The sequence below is a fragment of the Adiantum capillus-veneris genome, chromosome 8, assembly GCF_014529385.1.
Source record: "Adiantum capillus-veneris isolate H3 chromosome 8, ASM1452938v2, whole genome shotgun sequence".
Lineage (NCBI taxonomy): Eukaryota > Viridiplantae > Streptophyta > Polypodiopsida > Polypodiales > Pteridaceae > Adiantum > Adiantum capillus-veneris.
This window is the reverse complement of record NC_140938.1, coordinates 74,743,587-74,771,118: the sequence shown is the minus strand read 5'-3', so window position 1 is coordinate 74,771,118 and position 27,532 is coordinate 74,743,587. Positions and strand designations below refer to the sequence as shown.

The following is a 27,532-nucleotide window of genomic DNA, read 5'->3' as shown; positions in this document are numbered from 1 at the left end:
ATGTTTATGAAAAGGATGATTGCCTTACAAGTCACAAAGAAATTCGGATCTCAATATAGAAGTGTTGCCAAAATCCACCTTGTCAAACAACCAATCTTTCAAGACGTATTTCCATATTTTCAAGGCAATTGTGTAGTTTGTGCTTCTTAAAAAATTGCTAAATTGCCCTTTTAGTGATCCTCACAAGCACTACATTACCATGTCCAAATGTAGAAAGCAAAAAAATTGTACACTCCATCAAGTGTCCTGAAAATGGCAAGTTGATTGTCCTGAAAATCCATCCAACAAGCTGTAGGCTTGCTTTCCTACTACAGATAGCATCCACAAGTAACACCAGAGACACATTTCTTACCTTGGTAAGCAGCAGCAATAAAGCTATGGTCAGCGGGGAGTTGCATGTGCTGAACTGACATAAGGAGAAACTTAAAAATTCTTTTCTGCTACCAAAATCTGCAGAGGTTGGAGCATTTCAGAACTAAAAACCTTTGATTTAATTGTACATCATCTTTGATACTCATAGTGACTCGTGTCAAGACTGTTCATATCGTACAATTCTTGAATGGGGAAAAAATGTTGGGCTTGAGCTATAATATAATGAATCTTAGTAGTCTCCTCATGTCAAATTCACCCAAGAGATGTTTGATAGAAGAGAGAAAAATCTACAAATTCAATACTTTCTGGTATGGTTGCAGGAGCGATCTCTATTGGTACAAAAGGCCTTTGCAGATCAGACCCAAATGAAACTTGCACATTATTCAACAGTAGGTTGGAGATTCTTTCAATGAAAATACCGGAGTTTTGATGGTCGACGAGGCCCTGACATCCTGGCCTATAATCCAGAAGGCCACCCGTGTAGTTAGTGAATCTCTGCAGCTGCAATTGTATATTTTCAAGCATTAGGTCCCTCAAAAGACCCCCCTCCGGCCCTGACATAAAAATTCCATTTTCTGAAACTGCAGTTATATTCACAAAACTGACGTTGTAAATTGAGCCTACGACTGTTGCCGGTGACCTTGGGCAAGACGTTACATAGATCGGTTCTGCACGTCCCCACCATGACTGATCATAGTACCTTGTCATGATATTGAAATTCGAGAAAATGACATCATAGATATTTCCTGCGTCCACACCAACATAGAGTTAGGAGACCATACACCTATAACAAAACCTTTGCAAAGAATCAACGAGGAGATAGAAAACTAAAGGAGACTGAATTTATCTATGAGATGAAACATACAGATTGGGCGTTACCCATAATGGTAGTGCCCAAGAAGAATGGTTAATTATGAGTATGTGGGTGTATAGATCAATAAGTGGCCTTACTACTTCTGTCCCAGACATATAGCTAGCAAGCTGGTAGCAACCGTATTATGCCCAAACTGGTTGACGTCGGTAAAAGCTTAGCTTGACTAAAAAGCATTGTCGGTGCCTGATGGTGCATTCACGACTAGATATCAAAGTGAGCTCTCCCACACATAGACAGGTCCATGTGGTGAGTTTGTGCGATCATGGCTCAAAGATATGGCACAATACTCTGATCTAAAAACAAACAAGGTGAAAAGTCACAATGGCTTACATAAGAGGATCAAAAGAAGGTGTGTGACCCACTACTCAATGCCCCCCTCTCTTTAGGAAAACAAATGTCAACAATCTCTCACAGTGGCACAAAAGAAACAGGAAGAAAAAATGTTTACCATCATAAACTTGCCATGTGGCACTCATCGACAAGCTTTATCCAATGGTTCACAATTGCTCCCAAGAGTTTCATGCTTTACTAAGGCCTTGGGTATGCCAAAAATAAGTAAATTTTGTAAAGATCAGAAAGATCTGTAGTTACATTACAGATGGGACTAAAACACAACAGGTATTTGCTTACATATACATAGACAAGAAATAAAAGAAAAAAAGAAAGAAAGAAAAAAAATGGAACAAATGTTGGAAAGTTGAGGTTAAGGGAGCAGAAATTTGCAACCCATTCACTCATGCACCTCTGGGCTCTCAGCATTCAGGAATAATAAAACACCACCCTTCAGAGAATAGCGATATAGAAAACTATCATGACAACCACTTGCCCCTGGCCTTTGTTTAGGTTGTTGCTTAATTGTAGGAGGTCTAGCTCCCTGATTTCCAACTATACATAGCACAGAGCGAACAAAGAAAATGCAAGTCCTACTGACCTGAGTCCCTGAGCTGAAGTCCAATTCCTCGATGGGACTCCGTTATGTTTATCCAATTAAATCTAAGGCCATAGAAATCAGAAGTGCTGGCACTTCCAAGCTTCACTCCACATGATTTGGTTCTAATCCAACAACGTGATACAGTAAGGTTGTGCACAGGACCATCGTTTGTCTTCGGACAGATGGCATCATCACCTGTATCTATATTGCAGCTATAAATGGATGTGTTGTTGGAAGAGTCGATGTCAATACCATCATTGTTGGGAGTGTCAAAATCTCCCAGAATAGAGACATGGTGTATGGATATATTGTTGGAGCGAACCACATGGATGCTGCAAAGAGATCCAAAGTCTGACTCAGAATGTCTTGAAATAAATTCATCTGAAAGCCAGAAATACAGATTCCTTGCATCCCTCGTACTAAATTTCATGTAAAATCACAGTTGCAAGCATTTGTTGTATTTGTGCATTTGCATTTGAGAGTGCCAAGTTTGCAAAAGAATGCATCTTGTGACAGGAAATTTAAAATTTGAGACTTGGCATTCCGAGATTGGGAGCTTCAAATCAAAGCAGACATAATAATGTTAGATTCACACTTAAAAGCTATTACATTAAAACACTGGAAACTGAAAGTTCAAACAACAGGTGAGAACTGCAGTGCCATGTCGAGAGAACAATAGAACCCAACCAAGACTCACAAGTGTACAAAATGTACTCACATCAAAGAGTAATGTAGACTGAACTCCCAGGCCCAAAAAGATGAACATTAAGAAAACTGAAATTTTCTGTAAACTGCAGACGTGTGCATGTGAGTGTGTCCCCTCTCATGGATCACCCTCCCTGTTGCCAAGTAGTATTTGCTTCCGACTCGTAGAAACCCTGTGTACACAAGATTGTACCTGATACTCACGCAATCATAGTCTATTTGCAGATCCAGGAGATAAATGGCTTGGCACCACTTATCCCCTCTCCGAAATGCTTGAATCTCCTTCTACAAGCAACACCCTTATAGAGATACCTATTGGGAATAGGTTAGAGACTCTAGACTATCCTCTATCTTAGCTGAAAATTCCCTCCTAATGAGCTGATCCTGGAGTAGCTATTGCATGATCTACCTCTGGTGTAGATTCTGGTCTGTAGGATACAGCTTTTGTCTTCTAAGTTCTTGGAAGCTTGCTCAAAGCTTCCCATATGAAGGGCTGATCTTGTAGGTCCCAAAATACAAGCCCTGCATGGTGGATTGGCACCCTGACTGGCTGATTGTTGGGCCCTAGAGGAGACACCTCTGTGGCTGTGGAACAATGCTACAGAACAGTATGTCACTAGGAGGTGTATCTTTGTGTCTATTTATTTTGGTTTGTTTTGTTTATTTTTTATATATTTGTTCTCTCTCTTTTGACTTGAAGCTCTTGAAATGAGCGAGAGGACAAGACATCAAATGCGACATTTTCACTCAGAAACTTAGCCTTGGTCAAACTTATTAATAAATCATTTTAATGATTTATTTTATAATTGTAACAATATCTATATATATACCTTCATAAGTTTAGAATAGTTTGAACTTACGAATTATAAGAGCTAAAAGCAAGGGACACAAGAAAAAAGTAAGGTGCAGCGGAAGTGAATGTTGAACTTTGCTCAAGCTCCAAACTGTGCTCAAGGGTTCCTTTTACTTGCGGAAGGGAGAGCCTTCCGTTCCTTTAGTGAGAGAGTGCAAATGATCACAAACAAAGTGGTAAACACTATGAATGAAGGTGCATGAGACTGAGAGATAGAGAGAGAAGAATACGACACCAAAATGTTGTCAAACCCTCCTTCAAGGCCCCACTCTCTATGGCAAGAGCGGTCTACTATTGATTTCACAGATCTCTACAATGCAATGGACTTGCTGACGACGACGACGACGACGAGACGGTCTGAAATCTGAAAACGCTAGGGCTGAAATCTGCAAATCTTGTATCTGCTGAATTTTGACTCTATGTCGGTGACAACGGAGATGACGACGATGCGACGACGACGTGCTGAAAACGCAGATGCTGAAATCTGCAAACGCCGGCTGATCTGACCATGCGGCGAGGATCTGTTGCGGGAAGGGGAGATCTGCGAGGTTTGGGGCTTGATCTGCGGAGTCTATACGCTGAAAACTGAAAACGCTGATCTATATGCTGGTTCTATCGCGGGGAAACTGCAAAACGCTGCTGCGCCGAAAGCGACACAAAGTCATCTGTGGCTCCTTCAATCATAGTAACAGGGAATGGCCGTTTTCAGGTCTCCGTTCCCCGTTCCCATTCCAAGTTCCCATTCCAAATCCTCGTTCCGTGTTTCAAACGTGAGTACCCGTAACAAGGAATGGCATTTTGTTCCGCGTTCCCGTTCCCCGTTCCCGTTCCTGGTAACTATGCCTTCAATGCTTCAACTTCGTCTATAGTCATGTGTGTACCTTCTTCAAGAATCTCCGAGGATGCAAATTCTTGAAACCACTTCCAACACAAAAACATGAACATACCCATTCCATGTAAAGTGACTGGAAAAATTCTAGTCTTCTTTAAAGACTGTGCATGCAATGTAGATGAACACAGACGGAGTGCCAAACCGTTCATCAAACACACGCAAACAATGGGGTCGAATCTTGACTTTCTGATCTAAATCAATCAACTGTGGCAAATCACAATGAAAATGCCGATCGCGAATTTTGCTTTTGCTTTTTTTTATTTTTAAAAAAAAAGGGAAAAGACTCTAAGAGAGAGAGAGAACTGATGCTTTTGATTTTAAAAGCTTTTGGGGCTCTGCTTTTGGGCATCCCTTGTAACCTTTAAATTAGTGGTGAGGGCCTCACTTCTCAGAGCATCTGGACGCAGAGTCTGAGAGTGAAACCCTAACCGCTCTCTTGTACTTTGATGATTGATTAATACAAAAAGAGATACCGAAAGGGGCGCCAGTCTTTGGGGCCAATATCTCTAGGCACGGAACTCCGCCGGGCCAGTGCAAATCTATTGTGATCTGTGAATTGTTTTGAAGTGGTTATTTGGTGCTGTCGCGGTTGATTCTTGACTTGGAGTGTCCAAGTTTGTTACAGTGGTATCAGTTAGTGGTGAGGGCCTCACTTCTCAGAGCATCTGGACGCAGAGTCTGAGAGTGAAACCCTAACCGCTCTCTTGTACTTTGATGATTGATTAATACAAAAAGAAATACCGAAAGGGGCGCCAGTCTTTGGGGCCAATATCTCTAGGCACGGAACTCCGCCGGGCCAGTGCAAATCTATTGTGATCTGTGAATTGTTTTGAAGTGGTTATTTGGTGCTGTCGCGGTTGATTCTTGACTTGGAGTGTCCAAGTTTGTTACAGGATCACAGAAGGACGGTGACTAAATTACAAGAAAGCATCACAAATGAAACACTCGAACAAATACGTGCTGACTAATCATTCGAACACAGAATACTTCCTGTGGGGGTTCTTTGGACCTCGACTCAAGAGCAAGATCGGTCCTTCGTGATTGATTGAATCGACAATGAGGTTAGCTTCACTAGACAAAGTATCAACTAAACCATCATCCTTGTGAACAATCACATCATTATCATGCAAATCATCATGCTCGTGAATAATCACATCTTGATCATGCAAATCATGTGTGTCGTGCTTTGGAAAAGAAGAGACTGAGAGAGTCTTATTCTCCTGATTCTTTTCAGTCTTCGCCTGCACATTAGAAATGAGAGATAAAGAATGAACAACTTGCTCTGCACGAATGACAATGTGAGAGTCACTTTTGGCATTGAAAGTGAACGTATTTTCTCCCCAATCAATGAGAGGGTTATGCTCACGAAACCATCAAATGCCCAAAAGCATATCACATCTTGAAAGAGGAGAGACTACAAATTTTCTGCGGAAGGACGCTAGTTGAACAGTGAACAAAACATCAAGGCACTCTTGCGTGATGAGAGAGTCTATACCGAGAGAGAAGCCCAACACCTCGAAAGGAGATGTCTTGCTAACCTCCAAGCAGGCTCTTTCGACAAGAGAGTCACTAATCACATCATACATACTACTTGGGTCAAATAATATGACAAAACGCTGACCCTTCACATGGCCATAACACTTAATGAGAGACTCATCAATGGGACGATCATGAGAAACTTGGGTCACACTCGTGTTCTCATTTATTGCATTGACAAAGGAAGTGGATTCTGTGGGTTCTTTAGATTCATTAGAGTCAAGCTTAGGACATGTTCTTTTTAAGTGACCCTTGATGTGACAATGATAACAACGACCTTCCCTAGAATAAATGCTTTGCTCTTCCGACGTGATGTATCCTCCTAAAATTCCTTGTTCTGGCTTTTCATCTGGAGTGAGCTTAGGTTTAGCAATTGTGTTTCCTTTACCCTTAGGTTCATTTTGAATGTTCTTTTTTGAGAGACTAGAGGAAGATTGGTTAGAAGGGTTACCATTCTTATCGCTCTTACTGTTCTGAGGGTTCTGAGAAGTCTGAGTGGTACTTGGAGAAGTCTTGTTTTCCTTAGGCTTTTCCTCATTGTGCTTCATCTCCTATGCGAGAGCAATCGCTATCGCCTTGTTGAGATTGATTGGATCGAGTACCTCAACATCAAACTTAAAATACTCGTCCAATCCATAAAGGAATGCCTCTTTGCGTTCATCATCCGATTTGCGTAATTGGGTGCCGAGCTGCAAAACACAATTAGAGAAAGACATAACGGGCATACCATTTTGCTTGAGACCGCGCCAATCATCTTTCAACCGTGCTAGGTACTGTGGTGGAAGTCGGCCCAATTGAAGGAAAGGGGCGCGTCTCCGTCGGCTTCCTCTAGGTGCGCGGCCAACTGTGCCTCTTGCCATGCGTGGTACCAATTAAGGGCATCAGCGGCAAGGTACATAGCTGCCGTCAAGACCTTGCTATTTCCTGTCTTCTTAGTTGTCGCAAAATAAGCATTAAATTGATGCAACCAAGAATGAATAATAATAGCATCCATCTTACCATCACACTTACTGAACGTCAACCTCTTGGTGATGGGGTTGTTGGAGTCCGAATCTTGGCTTCGCCACTGGATGAACCTCCAACCTCTTTGGCCGGCTCGGGTTTCGAGGTGAGTACCTGTAGGATCAACTCTTGCATGCGTTGGTCTCGCAGCGCGTCACGCTCTAACTCCAAGGCCGCTCTTTTCTCTTCGCATTCGCGATCCAATTCTGCTTTTCTTTCTTCGCGCTCGCGATCCAAGATTGCCTTTCTTTCTTTACGCTCTTCGCGCTCGCAATCCAAGATTGCCTTTCTTTCTTCGCGCTCGCGCTCCAAGACAACGCGATTCGCTTCTTGTTGTGACATCATGTCCATCATCGACTTGACCAAAGCCTCCATAGGATTTGGTACAATCCTTCGCGTAAATGGGGAAGGGGGAGGGTCGGAAAAACCTCCTGGTGGGGAAAACTCTTCTTCGCCACTTCCATGCTCACCACTTCCATCCGAAGTATCCATTCCGCTTCAGGTGATGACCATACACTGAGATCTTGGGTTCTTAAGTTCACGAGGAACATGGGTTCTTAGGTTCTTGAGTTCTTGAGGTTCTTTCTTTAGCTTGCAATCTGTGTTAGAGAAGAATCTTCTCTTACCCGAGCTCTTCTCTTTCCCACGGGCGCACCCCTTGGCGGCCTTGCGCTCACACCAAGGTTGCTTTTTCCCACCTCACGTCGATTGGTCGGCCGCTAAGTGCACGGTCCGCTCTCAATAAGTGAAAAGAGGCACAAGGGGAGGCTTGACAAGACCTTCTTTCTTGGGTTTCCTGTCACTCTTTAAAACACGATTAGAAATTGGCACGCCCAAGTGGACTTGGGTTATGTGCGACCGCAACAAGCAAAAAAATTCTTGTGGTTTTTTCCTTGAGTGATACAGAACACTGCCAAAGCTCTGATACCAATGTAAGGTGCAACGGAAGTGAATGTTGAACTTTGCTCAAGATGAGTGCTCCGAACTGTGCTCAAGGATTTCTTTTACTTGCTAAAGGGAGACCCTTCCGTTCCTTCAGTGAGAGAGTGGAAATGATCACAAACAAAGTGGTAAACACTATGAATGAAGGTGCATGAGACTGACAGATAGAGAGAGAAGAATACGACACCAGAATGTTGTCAGACCCTCCTCCAAGGCCCCACTCTCTATGGCGAGAGCGGTCTACTATTGATTGCACAGATCTCTACAATGCAATGGACTTGCCGACGATGTCGACGACGAGACGGGCTGAAATCTGAAACCGCTAGGGCTGAAGTCTGCAAATCTTGTATCTGCTCAATTCTGACTCTATGTCGGTGACGATGGCGGTGACGACGGTGATGATGACGATGCGACGACGACAGGGCTGAAAACGCAGATGCTGAAATCTGCGTTTCCCTGGCTGAATCTGCAAACATTGGCTGATGTGACCATGCGGCGAGGATCTGCTGCGGGAAGGGGAGATCTGTGAGGTTTGGGGCTTGATCTGCGGAGTCTATACGCTGAAAACTGAAAACGCTGATCTATATGCTGGTTCTGTAACTGCAAAACGCTGAGGCTGAATTGCTGTCCGAAAATGCTAGGCTGATTTGGGGTCCTGCTGCAAAAATGCTAGCTGATCTTCTGCTGTCACCAGGTTGATCTACAAATTGCAAAACGCTCGGCTGATCTACACTTGAGAAAACCGTTGGTTCTATTGGCTGAAAACGCTAGGTTGACTGCCCGGGGGTCTTCCCGAGAAGGTACACTGTTGAACACAAGGTTCCTGCTGCCTCTTCTGCCAAAAAGTGCTAGCGCTGGGTTTTCTTATATACTTGCTTGTCAAATTGACCTACCCAGTTTCCCAACAAAAGTCACTTAATAATAATAAGTGAAAAATGGCTAAAATAGGGAAAATAGGTATGTGCATTGTAAAAATGCTCCTGATGGATTCTGATGGTAATCTGATGATCATGTTGTATGCAACCAGAGGATATGCATCTACATTAAGTGCCTGGACATGCACGGTCTGCAAACACACACAAAAGTGCCAGAACACTTCCTAAGCTAGGCTAAATGAACTGAACTAAACCCTTGTCATGAAGTAGCTTGTCCACATACACACAGGGTTAGATGTACACGTGACAAAAAGAAAGAGCAAAAAAAAAAACTAAATCACTTTATTTCTTAGGAAACAAAACTAGCTAATACAAAACATTATTAACGTAAAAATGTTTTTAGAAAAGGGACGCGCAAAATAAGTTGACGCAGCTTACTTGGCTAAAACTTATAACAAGTACTCAACTTTAAACAAAAAAGGAAAAGACATCTTAAAACCTTAATCCTAGAAATCAAACTTCACACAACAACTTCTAAAGGGACAAATTCTTAAGTCCTCACGTAAGCTAATTACGAAATCGAAAAATGAATACTACTACAAACTACGAAGAAGAGGCTCCAAATAACCAAAGTACAAAGATCCAAACTTGATAATAAGTGACCTCAACTTTGCTGCTTGTCCAAATAGGAAGAATAAGATTATCACCTTTATCATGCATAGCTTGAATAACAGCTATGACATCCCTACTCACCTCGTCAATCCCCTAGGGCAGGTGCAGGTTTGTATAGAGGTCATTCATGCTTTGAACGTACTCTACAAAACCAACGAGCTGAGTTTCTATCACCCTCCAAAGGTGATGGGCATACTTAGCCATGATGAAGGCTAGCATTTGTCAAGCTAGAGTAAAAATACAAGAAGCACTAGAGATCGAAACAACAAAATAGTGTGTTACTAAGTCAAACAATAAGTGGGCTTTTAAGCTCCCCACTTTTATTGAATTTACTACTGATTATCTTGAACATTCCAAAGGAAGAAACACTAAAAATAAACTTATTACGATGCAAAAATGAACAAACGTTTTTCATGATTCTTTTGAATGAGTATCCTTTCTCAACGAGTAAAGAAATAAGATGGCACGATTGAACAACAAAAGCAGATTTACTAGAACAAAGACGAGAAAATCTAAATAATTGAGAGCAAATGACATCGTACTTAGCTAAAAGAGAGATGTTCGAAGAAATGTGAGGCATACAGATGATATTTAGATTGGCATATTCTGGTTCAAGGCGCTTATCATAGATATCTACTTCTAAACCCAAGGGAGTCTAAAAAAATCTTAAGGTCTAAAAAGGCACAACAATCACTATTTGTGTAGAGTTAAGTTCACAAAACTCCTTACGATAAATTCCTCCACCTACAAAACTCGAATTCAAGTACATAAAATCTTGAAAAGAAGGAACATCAGGAACAAAACGATCATCTACAAAGCATCTTACATTGCATAACTTGTGCAAAAATGTTGGGCAATTGTTAGCAAGGACAAGACGCTCCATAAAATCAAACTCATAAGTAAAAAGATAGAAATTAGCAAGAAAAACAACACAATTTGTGCCCATAGGGATACCAATTGTTAGCTTGAAAAGAGAGTCACCGACGGTTATATATAAATTGTCCAAAAAAAAATCTAACCAAGATATGATATCAATATCATCTACAATCCAGGTGAATCTCTTTCTTCCTTTGTCTACATTTACATTCTTACTTTTTAACCATAAGAAGTCCAAGTTCAAGGCTGTCTTTTCTACTAGCAATGCCTTGTATAGAAGTCTTTGTGAATAATTAATTTATTTACCAGAAAATAATTATCTTATAAGTAATAAATTTATTTACCAAAAATAATTATTTAATAGTTGTGTGCATATCAAAATAGAACTAGTAGTTCTAGGGCCTCAGGTGTGTCTAAATGTGGGCTAGAACACCTCAAGGAGACCCTAGCAAAAAATATCATGAAGCCTTAGTGATTGAAAAATCAGGCCTTCAAAGGAGTAGACAATAGCCTCAGATTTTAAGCACAGAAAAATTATGCAAGTCAGTGTGAGCACAAGAATGAGATGGGATCCTTAGAATAGTAATCGTAAGGTCTTCATTATTTTTAATAAGGCCCTAGGATAATCAATTTAACTATCTGTGCTCGGGCAAGTGTGAACAGGTAATGCGGGAGCAGTGCCGGTGCGGCATTGTGTCGGGGAACCTTTGATGTTCTCGTTGGAAGAATTAATGTTAACATCTGTGAGTTAATTGCACACTATTTAAGTGACTTGGGCACTTTTAAAACTTAAAAGTTGAAGGGTTTTTAAGTTTTAAAAATAAGTGTGCCAAGTGGCATACTTACTCATGCAAGCTCTCTCTCTCACCCTCCCTCATCTCCTAGTGTCCCATTCTATCCCTCCTGTCTATTTAAGAGCACGACCCCTTCCCTTTGGGAGGTTGACAATGCTCCTACCCCCCCTACTGTGAGCGTGCTCTACGTGGTGGAGCTCTCCGTTAGAGCTTGAGAGCAGCCCTTGTGACATATGTGGTAGCTCTAAGCTCCCATTGTCTAGAACAAGGACTCTCACGGCCATAGCCACCTTCTCGAGAAGTTGAGTCACAAAATGGTGACGTGTCATGATTAGAAATACGGATGTTGACAGATCTGCTGACGTGGCAGAAATCCGGATTTCACGCTGACTGCTGACGTGTCAGTATGGACATCTGCAAATTGGGCTGACAGCCAAGTGACGTGGCAGAACTCTACAGAATTTCGAAAATTACGTTGATGCTTTTTGGCAGTTTTTGAAGACCGGTTGCTTTTGGGACAATTTGCTTTTGAGTTTAACTGCTTTTGGGGTTGTGCTTTTGGCATCCCTTGTAAGAATAAAAGGAGCCTGTGAGGATTAGCGGTGCTAATCCTATAATTAAGACTTAAAACTTCATACTTAAGATCAAACTAAGACTCAAGAGACTAAATGTGTGTTTGATTGATTGAATGAATGCTTGAAAACTGAGTATGATAGGCTCCTTATATAGGAGACGAAGAGACACAAATGAAAAGACACGTCTCATGGTGAAGAGACGTGACTTTAGAAGTAAAGACACATCCTTTCGGCGAAGAGCTGCAACCATTGGACGAAGAGTCGCAACCGTAGAGCAAAGGGGTGTGACTAGTCGTCGAAGAAGTGTGGCTTTTGGCGAAGAGGCATGTCTCTTGAGCGCAAGGTTGTGACCATTGAAGCGTAGGGGTTCTCCTTGGCATGACACTTTGCGTATCTACAACTAAGAGTAGATGTAATACTGCAACATAGTCACAATCGTGACATTCCCTCCCATTTAAAATGAGATCCTGTGTCAAAGAAATGACTTTTGATGTTGATAGAACTCTTGGAAAAGCATTGAATCTCTGAAAATCTTCAATCTTTGAGTTATTTGAAACCTTTGCTTCTTGCGAAACCTTTTTGCTTTGATTGCTAAATCCCATATCATTGCATTGTTCAAAGACTTTTTAGAGGAATCTAGCATAATCAGGTCGCCTCCAACAAGAGGTTGATCTTCAAAATTCTTCATATGATGTAAGAATTCTGGTTCAAAATCTTCCAATAACTGTGAATAGTTGGTGAAAAAGAAATCTTCTCAAGACATTCTTCGGAGGGGGTAACTTCAATGTTACTAATCACTGGAGAGGATTTTGAATTGAGATTGCAATCATCTTCCAATAATGAATCCCAAAATTCTTCAGAATCGTCTTCAAAAACTGCGACTTCATGACTTGCAATTGGCACATCATCATCCAATAAAGAATTAAAGAAAGCATAGTCGTCTTCAGACTCGCAATCTGCAACCGTGTCCTTATCTTTGTCTGGTAATAAGTATCACTTGGAAAAACTTCTGCATCAATAATAATTATTGCATCTGCATCGGAGATCATATTCATTTCATAGTCCACTGTATCATGCTGTTTGACTTATACATGTGAGGGGCTTGAATCACTCGTTCCGCATGATAAAGCCCGTGTAAAATCAATTCACGTCCATCTTTGAACAGATTGATAGTCTGTCCTCAAAAGCTAATTGTTGGATCATATTGGAATAACCAATGCTGACCAAAGGATCATGTCGTAATAAGATAGAGGCACGACTTCAAAATCTAGTTCATCTGCATAATTTTGAATACCGAACTGCAATTGTCGAATTGTCTCATCACAAGTTAAAATTGATCCATCTACTAATTCCACATCATATAAATGAGATGCCTTCTGAGTTGGCAAGCCAAGCTGTTGAACTATCTGAGTGCTGACAAAATTATTCGAGCATCCACTATCCACCAAAACATTGATGGAGCGACCATTGAGAGTACTAAGGAGGCTCAAAACTTGCTTTGAGAGAGGCTCCAAAACTTAACAATTGCACTGAGCATGCTTCAAAAGAATAGTTGTATCCTCTTAGACATGAATTGTATTGACCACCACTTATTTTCCTTTATCTTGGGTAGAATTGTAAGGTGCAGCAGAAGTGAATGTTGAACTTTGCTCAAGATGAGTGCTCCGAACTGTGCTCAAGGGTTCCTTTTTGCTTACGGAAGGGAGAGCCTTCTGTTCCTTTAATGAGAGAGTGCAAATGATCACAAACAAAGTGGAAGAACGCTGTGAATGAAGGTGTTGAGACTGAGAGAAAGAGAAGAGAATATGACACCAGAATGTTGTCACACCTTCCTCCAAGGGCCCCACTCTCTATGGCGCAAGAGGTCTATGCTATTGATTGCACAATCTCGTACAATGATCTAAATGCAATGGACTTGCCAACGATGTCGACGATGATGAGGACGGCGAGAGACGGCTGAAATCTGAAAACACTAAGGACTGAAATCTGCAAATCTTGTATTTGCTGAATTCTGACTCTGTGTCGTTGATGACGGCGATGACGGCGACACGACGACGATGTGCTGAAAACGCAGATGCTGAAATCTGCGAATAGCAGGCTGAATCTGCAAACGCTGGCTGATCTGACCGTGCGGCGAGGATCTGATGCGGGAAGGTGAGATCTGCGAGGTTTGGGACTCGTTCTGCGGTGTCTATATATTGAAAACTGAAAAACGCTACTGCAATGAAGGTTCTTATTTCCGGGAATATGCAAAACGCTAGCATGAACTGCAACTTGCAAAAACGATAGGCCTGATCTGCTGCTTGCAAAAACGCCATGGTTGATTTGTTGTCTGCAAAACGCAAGGGCTGATCTGCATCTGCTGAAAACGCTAGGCTCAATCTGATGCCAAAACGCTGGTCTTGATGAGAAGGCGCACTGCGAGCATGAATTGCAAATTGCAAAAACGCTAGGCTTGATTTGCTGCTTGCAAAAACACCATATTTGATCTGCTGTCTACAAAACGCCAGGGCTGATCTGCATCTGCTGGAAACGCTAGGCTCAATATGATGCCAAAACGTTGGACTTGATGAGAAGGTGCACTGCGAGTGGGTGGACTCTTGCTGCCTCTTCTGCCAGAAAGTGCTAGCGCTAGCTTTCTTATATATTTCCTTAGCCAAATTGCCCTACCCAGTTTCCCAACAAAGTTACTTAATGATAATAAGTGAAAAATGGCTAAAATAGGAAAAATGGGTTCTATGCACTGTAAAATGCTCCTGATTGGTACTGACTGTAATCTGATGATCATGTTGTGTGCAACCAGAGGAAATGCAACTACTCTAAGTGCCTGGACATGCACGGCCTGCGAACAGACTCACAAAGGTGCCAGAACACTTCCTAAGCTGAACTGAACCCTAGTCATGAAGTAGCTTGTCCACATGCACATAGGGTTAGATGTGCACGTGACATCCCCTCCTTGTTAAAGTGAGGTACTTGTACCGAACTGTATGGCGTCGAGGGAGATCGCCAACAGCGTTTGGATGAATCCTGGGAAGGACTCTTCGCCGGCCCACTCTGATGTGTGGGTCGTGCGATACTTGACCTTCATAAAGGTCTGCAACGCTTGCTTCTTTGGGCCGCGCCGAAAGCGACAGAAAGTCATCTGATACCAATGTCAGGTGCAACGGAAGAGAATAAGGATTTTGCTCGAATCTAGTACTCCGCACACAAACACAAGGGACACTTTACTTCACTTGAAAGAACTGAACTAAACTGAAAGAAAGAGAGACGACACAGGGATGTCAGGTCCCAACCCTCCAGAGCCCCCTTGCTCTGTTGCCGGAGCAAGTACTTTCTTTATTCTTGCACAATACTGATACAATGACTAAACGTTGAGATGCTGATGCTAATGGGTATTGATGCTATTGATGCTGGGTACTGGGTACTGAAGTACTGAAGGGGTACCGAGGTATTGAGGTTCTATGTCGAAGACGGGGAGGTCGATGACGAGGTCTATGTCGAAGACGATGAAGTCGACGACAAGATACTAAGGGTCTTTGTCGACGACGATAAAGTCGATGACGGTACTATGTCGGAGACGGTGAAGTCGACGACGGTACTATGTCGAAGACGGTGAAGTCGACGACGGTTCTGTGTCGAAGACGGTGATGTCGACGACGGTTCTGTGTCGAAGACGATGATGTCGACGACGGTGAAGTCGACGACGGTACTATGTCGAAGACGGTGAAGTCGACGACGGTTCTGTGTCGAAGACGGTGATGTCGACGACGGTTCTGTGTCGAAGACGATGATGTCGACGACGGGTACGGTTGGTCTATGTCAACGACGATGATGTTGACGCCGACGGGGTCTATGTCGAAGACGATGATGTCGACGATTACGGCTGGTCTATGTCAATGACGATGATGACGATGGTGACTGTGACGATGACGACGATGGTGTCGTCATCAAGTTTGGAATTGCGATGACGATGACGAAGGTGTCCTCGTCAAGATAGGGATCTGCAATGACGATGGCGATGGTGTCATTGTCAAGATAGGGACTTCGACGACAATGACAATAGTGTCGACGACGACGGTGTCAAGGCTGAAAACTGAAAACGCTGGGCTGTCTACTGAAATCTGAAAAGCCAGGTTGATTTGGGTCTTCTTCTTCTTCTTGAGAAAGCGCTAAGGCTCCTGCTAAGGTGTTGCCTGCCTGCTGGGTGCGGGTGCTTGCCTCCTTGTGTCCCTGCTTCTCCCGAGTGCCCAATGGGTTTCTTTTATAGATCTTTAGCAATTTGCCCTACCTAATTTTCCAACAAACTTACAAAAAGAATTTCAAAAATCACTTTCAATAAAATGACTTATAAGAGGTGGTTCACGCGGTAAAATGCCTGCATGATGAAATGAGCGTTCTTGTGCAAGAGAGGGTATCCAAGTGTGACCTGCCTGGGCATGCACGTCCTGCTAGAGGCTCACAAAGTGCTAGACTCGGTCCTACGCTAGACTATGGCAGAAGCGTGTCCACGTGGGCAAGTGAAGTGCGCACGTGACATCCCCCTCTGTTAAACGTGAGGAACAACTGTCAAACTTCTATCTGTACTTCTGATGCTGACTGATGAATGCTTCTGATGTTGTGGATGCATCACCATGATGAAAATTCCTCTGAAATTAAGGACCGATGGTATTGCAAGTGCTGTGGGTACTGCTAGCGATGCAAACACCGTGTAAGGGTCACTGTCTAGCCTTACTACAATTGCCGAATATCAGCCTAGGCTCTATACCAGATAGTGCTGACTCTGCCTGCTGTAGCAAGAGTTGTTCCCCGAACACTGACTGTGGTGAAAACATTACCGGTGCTGATGGATTGAGGTTTGGTTCCGGAGTCCTTTTGAAAGGTTCAATGATGAGGAAAATGGATGCACGCTACATGCGAATGCGAATGCAGAAGAGGTTAGGGATCCTGTCTCCAACTCCTTCCATATCCGCATACAAAGCTAGGAGATCTTGGTACTCAAGATCTGGGTTTTCGTGGATCCGATGTCGACCCTCCTTCAAAGACATGACAATGAATGGGATCTGGTAAGTCCATGGTCGGGACTCAAAGATTCTTCAAGAAAAAAAACTGGGAGTGGTTCTTTGGTTCAACTGAAGTTCTTGATGGTTCTTGGTTCTTGAGGTTCTTGATTCTTCTGGGGTTCTTCTTTAGGTTCCTCCCTTGAGTTCGCGAAGCCGAAGCACGCACAGAGCTCTGATACCAATGTCAGGTGCAGCGGAAGTGAATGTTGAACTTTGCTCAAGATGAGTGCTCTGAACTGTACTCAAGGGTGCTCCGAACTGTGCTCAAGGGTTCCTTTTTACTTACAGAAGGGAGAGCCTTCCATTCCTTTAATGAGAGAGTGCAAATGATCACAAACATAGTAGAAGAACATTGTGAATGAAGATACTGAGATTGAGAGAAAGAGAAGAGAATACGACACCAGAATGTTGTCAAACCCTCCTCCAAGGGCCCGACTCTCTATGGCGGGAGAGTCCTATGCTATTGATTGCACAATCTCGTACAATGGTCTAAATGCAATGGACTTGCCGACGATGTCGACGACGATGAGGATAGCGACGAGACGGCTGAAATCTGAAAACGCTAAGGGCTGAAACCTGCAAATCTTGTATTTGCTGAATTCTGACTCTCTGTCGGTGACGACAGCGATGACGACGATGCGCTGAAAACGCAGATGCTGAAATCTGAGAATAGCGGGCTGAATTTACAAACACTGGCTGATCTGTTCGTGCGGCAAGGATCTGTTGCGGGAACGTGAGATGTGCGAGGTTTGGGACTTGTTCTGCGGTGTCTATATGCTGAAAACTGAAAACGCTACTGCAATGAAGGTTCTTATCGCCGGGAATCTGCAAAACGCTAGCATGAACTGCAACTTGCAAAAACGCTAGGCTGGATCTGCTGCTTGCAAAAACGCCATGGTTGATCTGCTGTCTGCAAAACGCCAGGGCTGATTTGCATCTGCTGAAAACGCTAGGCTCAATCTGATGCCAAAACACTGGTCTTGATGAGAAGGTGCACTGCGAGTGGGTGGACTCCTTCTGCCTCTTCTGCCAAAAAGTACTAGCGCTAGCTTTCTTATATATTTCCTTAGCCAAACTGCCCTACCCAGTTTCCCAACAAAGTCGCTTAATAATAATAAGTGAAAAATGACTAAAGTAGGGAAAATGGATTCTATACACTGTAAAATGCTCATGATGGGTACTGACTATAATATGATGATCATGCTGTGTGCAACCAGAGAAAATGCAACTACTCTAAGTGCCTGGACATGCACGGCCTGCGAACAGACTCACAAAGGTGCCAGAACACTTCCTAAGCTGAACTGAATCCTAGTCATGAAGTAGCTTGTCCACATGCACATAGGGTTAGATGTGCACGTGACAAGAATTTGGTTGTTCAGCATTCGATGATGCTTCCGCGTTGGAATTTCTTTTCAAATTAGATGGATTTGGTTTCTTTGGACATTGATACAATCTATGGTCACCACCATCCTTCTTTGAAGTCGAAGATGCATTTGAGAAAGAGCTTTGTTGAGTATTGGAACGTTGTCACAAATGGGTGACGTGGCAGCAGACCCGGACACACATTGACACGTGGCAGCAATATGGACCCCCGCACAATGCGCCGGCAGGCTGACGTTCCGAAAAAAGCGGCAGAATTTACGCAGCTGCTAACGTGGCACTGCATATGGAAATCCCTGCTTTTACGCTGGCTGAAATTTGCTAGCTGATTTTAGCAAAGCTTTTGGGGATTATTGCTTTATTTTAAGAAGCTTTTAAATGGCAGCTTTTGGGGCTCTACTTTTGGGCATCTTTTGTATCAATAAATAAGTGGGCAGGGCCTCACGTCTCAGAGCATCTGGATGCAGAGTCTGAGAGTGAGCACCTACCCACTCTCTTGTACTTTGAATATAGATTAATACAAAAAGAAATACCCAAAGGGGAGCAAGTCTTTGGGCTCAATATCTCTAGGCACGGAACTACGCCGGGCCATGTCGACTCAATTGTGAAATTGTGATTGTTTTGAAGTGAATCTCTATTGTGTCGCCGTAGAATCTTGACTTGGGGTGTCCAAGTTTGTTACAGGGGTATCTCTTCTACCGGGAAATCCGATCCTTTTTTCGCGACACTTATGGATTCCAACACATATCAGTCGACTTCTTCTGCATTTGGGAATGCAGGAGATCACGAAGAAGATTCTCATGAAGAGTACGGCCCACCTCGGCATACTCAGGCTGAGATTGAAGAGATGGAACGTCGACAATTGATTGGCGACACAACAAAGATGATGATTAACATTGCGAAGGATCCAAAATTTGCAAAATTTTTGACTCAACAATTCTTCGAAGAAGTGCACACCTAGTGGCAGAAGGCCACAGAGCCACCCATCAAACCGGCACTCAAGAAACCTCCTTCTCCGCGGATGTTTACAGAGCAAGAATTAGAAGAGGTGGTTCAGAAACAGGTCAGCCTCCTTTTGGACGCGAACAATAAAGCCAAAAAGCACGACAAAAGGCAAAAGAAAGGAACTGACTTCCCGGGTTATTTGGGTCGTCAATCTACTTTTGCATCGGCAAGAAAGCAAAAGACTACCCAGTTCTTCTTCTTCTTCTTCTTCTTCTTCTTCTTCTGACAGTTCTTCTAGCTCTTTTGACTCGAGCGAAGAAGATAGAAAAGGGAAAAAGCGAAGCTTCGGAAAGGGCAAGAAAAAGGCAAAGAAGCCTAATAGTAAATTTCGCCCAGTTTCTAGCAGTCCTACAGAGGACTCATCCTCAAATAGTTTGGACTCCGATGATCACATGTATTATGCAAAGAAGAAGCATTTTCATAAAGCCAACCAATATGACTTCCTCGAAGATAAAATTAAGAAAGTAAGAGAATTCAAAGAAGGTGGACAGTCAATTAAGTTTGACTCTTTTTCTGGATTTCGAGATGCTCCGAGGGCTTTGGCCTACAACAGTTTGACATAGCTTTCTCTGGAGGACATTACTCAGAGCACTCCAAGATTTGGAGGGCTACCTCTTTCTTCAAGGGAAATGCTCGAACATGGTGGTCCACCCTTCTATTGAGAAAGGAAGCTCTGGTTAAATAATTGAAATTCAAATGGCTTTTTTATTTCTTCTTGGCTGACTCGGGAATACGAACGAGATATACGAACTGCTTGGAATCATCTTCGGATGACCAAGGGAGATTCTTTGGACGCCTCTAGAGATTTTGGAGCTCTTTACTACTAGCTTCTTTATTTAAGAAGGTCTCGTTTAAAGAACACATTGAGTGGTTTTGCTGCGGACTTCCTACAGAGATCTGAGACTATTGCTTGGAACAAAAGTCAAATTCTATTCAAGAATTGATGGGTCATGCGAAACGGGGTTTTGTCATACATTCACGCAATCTGACTTACCTCACAGATGAGATCTTGACTCAGAGAACACAACAGGCTTCGAATAATGAAAGTAGAAAGAGAAAGAGCTCCCAAGAAAAGAAAGACAAGGATTTACGACCCCGGCTCACTCTTTGAGAGAGGGCCAACTACATCAAAGAGGGGAAGTGTTTCGGATGCGGGGAACATGGGTACGTCTCCGCGAAGTGCCCTAAAAAGGCATGGCAAGAATAGAATGAAGACAAGCCAGAGAGTTCGAGAGTAGCTGAGCAACGTGGAAGAAAAGGCAAGATGAAAGCAGGACTGGTTCCAAATTGCATGAGTATTGACCCAAGCACGATTGATGAAAGTACAGAACTTTGTCGAGCTTGGGGCAAAGTGAAAGATCAAGAAGCCCTAATTTTCTTTGATGGAGGAGCCAAGGCCAACTTCATTTCACCTGAATTGGCCACGCGGCTCGAGATTACACCCACTCGGATGGGATCACAAGCAGAGGCAGTTCTAGCGGCACCCGGACTGGACGTAGCCATTACACCTGTCATTGGAAAACTTCGGTTGCATTGTCAGCGGTATTTGGGGCATGAGGACTACTACATAGTGTCCTTGGAAGGTTGTGATGTCCTCCTTGGAGTCCCTTGGTACCATAAGAACAACGTCGTGGTCGATTATCGGGCGAAGAAAGCGACGTTGACAAATGAAAAGGATTGAAAAATTGTACTTAATGTGAAATTGAAGGGCGAGTTTGTCCCTATTGTATTGGCTTCGGCCGTTTCAAAACTAATGAAATCTAGTCTGTTTGTTTACTCGATCTTTTTGAAAGAGTTAAATGATGAACACACGACAAATATGTTTGAACTTGATAAAGAACGCCAAGATTTTCTCCACACTCATGCCGATTGCTTTTCTGAGGGCTTGCCAAGCGAGTTGCCACAAGCTCATCCTGAGGATCATGCTATTGATCTGATACCTGGAAGCACACCACTGAACCGGCCACCTTACCGAGTGAGTCGAGCCCAAAATGAAGAGATTATGAACCAAGTGAAAGACCTCTTGGAAAAAGGTCTTATCGAGCCAAGTACTTCACCTTACTGCTCTCCAGTGTTGTTGGTTTTAAAGAAAGACGGATCTTGGAGAATGTGCATTGATTATAGAGCTCTCAATAAAATCACCATCAAGAACATATTTCTGATTCCAAGGATCGATGATATTCTTGACCGACTACAAGGATCCTCTTGTTTCAGTAGGATCGATCTGAAGAGCGGATATCATTAGATCCGAATCGCGCCGGGAGATGTCTACAAGACGGCCTTTCGGATGAGCTTCAGTTTATATGAATTTTTGGTGATTCCTTTTGGCCTTACCAATGCTCCAATGACTTTTAACCGAATGATGGACAGGATTTTCAGAGAGTACAGATCTTTTGTTGGCACTTTCTTTGATGACATTATAGTCTTCTCCAAGGATGACTGGGTGCGGTCTTAATGCAAGAAGGCCATGTCATTGCCTATGAGAGCCGATTGTTTTCAAGGCCGGAATTGAAAACAATGAAGAGATTATGATCCAAGTGAAAGACCTCTTGGAAAAAGGTCTTATTGAGCCAAGTACTTCACCTTACTTCTCTCCGGTGTTGTTGGTTTTAAAGAAAGACGGATCTTGGAGAATGTGCATTGATTATAGAGCTCTCAATAAAATCACCATCAAGAACACATTTCTGATTCCAAGGATCGATGATATTCTTGACCGACTACAAGGATCCTCTTGTTTCAGTAGGATCAATCTGAAGAGCGGATATCATTAGATCCGAATCGCGCCGGGAGATGTCTACAAGACGGCCTTTCGGATGAGCTTCAGTTTATATGAATTTTTGGTGATTCCTTTTGGCCTTACCAATGCTCCAATGACTTTTAACCGAATGATGGACAGGATTTTCAAAGAGTACAGATCTTTTGTTGGCACTTTCTTTGATGACATTATAGTCTTCTCCAAGGATGACTCGGTGCGGTCTTAATGCAAGAAGGCCAAGTCATTGCCTATGAGAGCCGATTGTTTTCAAGGCCGGAATTGACAGCACAGATTTATGAGAAAGAGCTTTTGGCAGTTATCCATGCTCTTACTCAGTGGCGACATTACCTACTCGGAGCCGATTTTACGGTCACTGATCATCAAAGTTTACGCTACTTCTTGTAACAGAAGCAGCTATCGGAAAAGCAGATGCGGTGGGCTAACATCTTGTCACAGTTTCACTTCCAGATTGTCCATGTGCAAGGACAGAAGAACTTGGTGGCAGATGCTTTGTCCCGAAAGCTGTTGGTCTTGGCTATTTCCGTGATTCATCATAGAAGCTTCGAGGAATGGTCGATCAGTACGCCACAGATCTAGATTTTTCAGATGTATTCAGTCGAATACAGAATGGGGAGGTAGTAGCGGGATATTCCATTCGGGATGGCTACTTGATGAAGGAAACGATGTTGTACGTTACACAGCCGTTGAGGAAAAGGTTCGAAGTGAATGCCTGTCTCCACCATTTACGGGTCACCGCGGCATTGATACCACCTTGAAAGGTGTGGAGCGATACTTCTTTTGGCTGAGACTCAAGAAGGACGTGGACAATTTTGTACGCAGTTGCTTGGTATGCCAGAAGGTCAAGTTTGACAGGCATAAAGCACAGGGATTGTTACAACCTTTACCCATTCCCACCCGCCCCTGGGAAAGTATTGCTATGGATTTCATTTTTGATCTCCCGAAGACACAGAGTGGGCACGATGGTATCTGGACTGTTATTGACAAATTTAGCAAGCAGGCTCATTTCATTCCAGTGAAGAAAACAGTCAAGCCGGATCATTTAGCAAGACTGTTCATTGCCTAGATATTTAGATTACATGGCATGCTTGAGACAATAGTCTCTGACAGAGATCCCAGATTCACGAGTTTGTTTTGGAAGGCTATTTGGGAGAACATTGGCACACGGTTGCAGTTCTCGTTATCTTTCTACCCACAGACAGATGGGCAATCTGAGATTGCAAATTCAGTCGTACTGGATTTATTGGAGTCTTACATTTCTGATCAAAAGACTCAATGGGAAAAGTTTTTGTCCTTGGTGGAATTTGCCTACAATAACACCACCCACTCTTCGACGAGGAAGGCGCCATTTGAGATTATTGAAGGTGCTATGAAGGTCCCACCCTTCCTAAGCATGAAAGATAAGACTTTTGAAGCCGACCACTACACGAGGGACTTGGACACTGCTTTTGCCAAGGTCCGGGAGGCTTTAGCGAAATCTCAAGAAAGACACAAGAAGGCAGCAGATCGACACCGTCACGATTTGAAATTAAAGGAAGACAATTGGGTGCTCTTACGTTTTGAGAAGGCACGCCTGAGAAAGAAAAAGGGATAGGAGCGGCTTTTTCCAAAGCTTAGCATGAGATACTATGGACCTTTCCAAATAAAAGAAAAGATAAATCATGTATCCTTTAGACGATAGCTTCTTGGAGAACTCATAATGCTTTTCATGTGAGTCTCTTGAAGCCTTTTAAAGGCGATGTGCCCGATGATGGGGAGCCAGATGATACTCGTTCCAGAAGAGATACTGACACATAAAGATAGAAAGATTAAAGGTAAAGTGATTAGGCGGTTCTTGGTTAAATTCAAGAACTATCCTGAATTGGATGCGAAGTGGATGGAGGAGGAGGACCTAGCACATACTCCTCAGATTGTGGAACTTTACCTTGAAACATTCGGTTTAGCATAGTCTGCTCCGATAGAACCTCGATTTTAGCACGGGCGAATCTAGTGCAGCGGGTTTGCACAAGAGGAGAGTCACTCCGCTCCTTTGTCAACAGATTGCCCTGATTTTTGATATAGAGTCATTGATGTCCCTTTGGGTTTCAGGAATACTGCTCGGCTCACAGTATTTTGCTGTATGACTTTATGAACTGGAATTCCCGAAAATGAATATGATACTGGTTGATTTGTACTTGACTTGTTTGAGTGCAGGAATTGACTGCAACGTTTCGATCTCATAAATCTCTACAGCCATGATTGCAATATGGATTAGTTAATCGGGCATCTGTGAGGTCCCGATTGGATCTAGATGCGATTGCTAAATACGTTGCCGATTGATCATGGTCTGAGATTTCGAATGAATTTGAATGTGATTTGTCATGTGATGTCCTGTGATGTCAAGTGATGTCCTGTGATGTCTTGTGATGTGACTATCAATTGGTACATGTGCTAGATGTGTTGTTCCTAGTGTGTCGGTACTAACAGTCGGTGTCTGCTAAGACAGTTTATGGCCTGTGTCTGTTTTGCACGCGTAATCGAGGGCCGTTACAATGCTTTCAAGAGGGGGGCATGTCACAAATGGGTGACGTGGCAGCAGACACGGACACACATTGACACGTGGCAACAGTATGGACCCCCGCACAATGCGTCGGCACACTGACATGGCCACTATACGGATTTTTCAAAAAAAGCGACGAAATTTACGGAGCTCCTGACGTGGCACTGCGTATGGAAATCCCTGCTTTTATGCTGGCTGATTTTAGCAATGCTTTTGGGGATTATTGCTTTATTTTGAGAAGCTTTTAAATGGCAGCTTTTGGGGCTCTGCTTTTGGGTATCCCTTGTATCGTAGAGTCTGAGAGTAAGCACCTATCCACTCTCTTGTACTTTGAACACAGATTAATACAAAAAGAAATACCGAAAGGGGCGCTAGTCTGTGGGGCCAATATCTCTAGGCACGGAACTACGCCGGGCCGTGTTGACTCAATTGTGAAATTGTGACTGTTTTGAAGTGAATCTCTATTGTGTCGTGGTAGAATCTTGACTTGGGGTGTCCAAGTTTGTTACAAACGCCGATCTTGAGAAAAATCACGTTGGTACACAGCTGAGGATGGTCGACCTATGGAAGTGCAAGAAATCCGGGCATGGCAGTTTGCAGGCAAATGACAGGGACCTTGAGCAGGTGTTTGATGCAGTTAGGAGACATGTACATCGAGATGGAGCACTCGCTAGTGGAAGCTGCAATTGTTTTTTGCTATCACAGATGACAGGAGCAAATGCATTAGGAAAAAATTGTACCCCCTTGGGGCCATGTAAGGATTCCTAATTTTAAGGAATTAAGGCTAGTTTTGTAGGGGATGGAGGGAACAAAGACAATAAATAGGGCTACTTTTGTAGCTCTCTCTCTCTAACTTCTCTCTAGATAGGAGAGGGGGGGAAAGTACAGAATGAGGGTGGTAAAGTAGGAGGAAGAGAGGAGGTAAAGTAGGGGAGAGAGAGGGGTAAAAAGAGAGAGGAGTAAAAGTAGAGAGAAGAACCATTCTCTCTCTACCTATCACCAAACAAAGAGAGTAAGTAGCTATGACAAAATCCCCTTTTCAGCTCGTGCATCAATTCACCCCAGAAAATGATTTTTTTATAAAATCTTCAAAATGGATCTTTTAAGCTTTAAAAAGGTCTATATATATATTTTTTATTTTTTTATTTTTATTTTTATAGAAGAATCTAGCTTTTATAAGCTCCAAATCTAAAATTCCTTGGGTCCCTCTCTACATTAATTCCAAGAATAAATAGATAATGCCACATCATCAAAACGTCCATCTAATAAAGCCTAAAAATTGAAATTTTTAAAATTCAAAAATTTTCCTCTTTTGAGCTCAAAAATTGAACCTATATATATCTACACATGAAAAAATATATTTTTAAGTCTTTTTATCACAAAAATTGTCTATTTATCCCAAAAAGTATATCTTATCTATTTTTTTCTCCATCATAACTTTCTACCATGTCTCTTCGCGACATAACCAATGAATCACCTGCGCCGTCATCTACTAAGTCAACTAATGTCAGTCTGCGTCTATCGATCGAATTTGCTCCCACAAAAAAAAATGACGAGAAAGCAATCTCAACCGGCATCCGTACGACTGTTTCGAGGAGAAACCAATGTTGACTTGTGGCTTGATGGAGGGTTGTATCCAAAAGATCCGCTCGTGGACTGTCATCCGACATTCCATACACTCCCAAGCTTAATCAAATATGTGGGAGAAGGAAAACGCGGTCTTCTTGGGTATTGTAAGAGATTGGACTCCAATCACGCAGGTGCGTCGGCATGGTTCCGACAACAATGTCAAGTGTTACACATTCATTCCACAAATCTCCAACAACAACTACATTCCACAGAGAAACAACTCAAAGATCTTAAAGAGGAGATGAAAGCTACAGAAACAGAGGTAACTAAGCTACAGATTGCAATGATGCACCTAAAAGCCACTCCATTTGGCATGCGTGAGCGTAAGAGGGAGTTCTCTTCCATTGAAATCTTAGCCTCTAATGGAGGGGCACGTAAGAAACGGATCACGGCAACCAAGTATTTTTTTTAATTCACAGTATTCATCACTTAGAATAATTTCCATCAATTTGTAACTCGTTCACCTTTTGAAATAGGACATAAATACAAGTATATCTTCTATGTAGATGTTTTTCCTTCTAGCCTTGTGGAGGAGGAACCGCTCTCGTGCCTTTCAGGCACATTTACGGCCATGCATGCAAGTCTTGGGGATATGCTCTTCCCCAACACAACTTCATTAAACCTTGCACGACAAAGGGTGTTCTTCTACACCCACAAGTACATTGTATCTACAGATGAGCAATGCTACGGAGATCTACAACCTTTGGAGGCTACAACCTTGCATAGCATGGAGTGGCCAAAGCCAGATGCATTCACTGTAATGTCTTTGAAAGCCAAGATTGTACCTGATGTGAGAGCATCATTAAAATTTGGAAAAGCCTCGCGTTCCGTTGGGCTTGGATCGTGTTGTCCTGCTCATGTCTTCGCTAGCATATTCGAATCTTTGCCTTTCCATCATACAAACACTATGTATGTTTGCAAAGATCTACATTACGATACATTGGAAGTCATCTTTGGCGAGAAGTGGGGGTATCTTGAAGGACTTCACAACGGAGATCACTTTCGGTGTCAAGTTGGAAGTTTCAGCATTGCTATCCGTTTCATCAAGGTGCGCTCCATCCTTTACGTGCGGTACTTCTATGAAAGATGGATGTGCAAGCTTGGTGAATGGATTCCATTGCAATCCACCGATGCTACAATTGAGGTATTTGAAATTGCAATCAAATTGTCGAGTGGTGCTGTTGAGACCGTCCAAGTGAACAAGCATTGGACATTGGCCAATGTGCGGGAGCACTTAGTGATAATGG

The 27,532-nt window shown here is 42.9% G+C and overlaps 1 protein-coding gene across 2 annotated transcripts in view; it reads right to left on the bottom strand.

The window, feature by feature from the left end:
- Positions 1–467: 467 nt before the first annotated feature.
- Positions 468–27,532, bottom strand: part of LOC147452384 (Pectin lyase-like superfamily protein) — a 49,359-nt gene continuing 22,294 nt past the window's right edge. Inside the window, exons 2-4 of one of the 2 annotated variants that reach the window (XM_086518099.1) lie at positions 2,178–2,509; positions 979–1,118; positions 468–873 (exon numbers count right to left, since the gene is read on the bottom strand). In XM_086518099.1, the coding sequence (XP_086374225.1) occupies positions 625–873; positions 979–1,118; positions 2,178–2,509 (721 nt within the window). In that variant the 3' untranslated portion in view covers positions 468–624. Of the gene's footprint in view, positions 1,119–2,177; positions 2,510–27,532 lie in introns of both variants that reach the window. The other variant, XM_086518098.1, reaches the window with a different exon arrangement.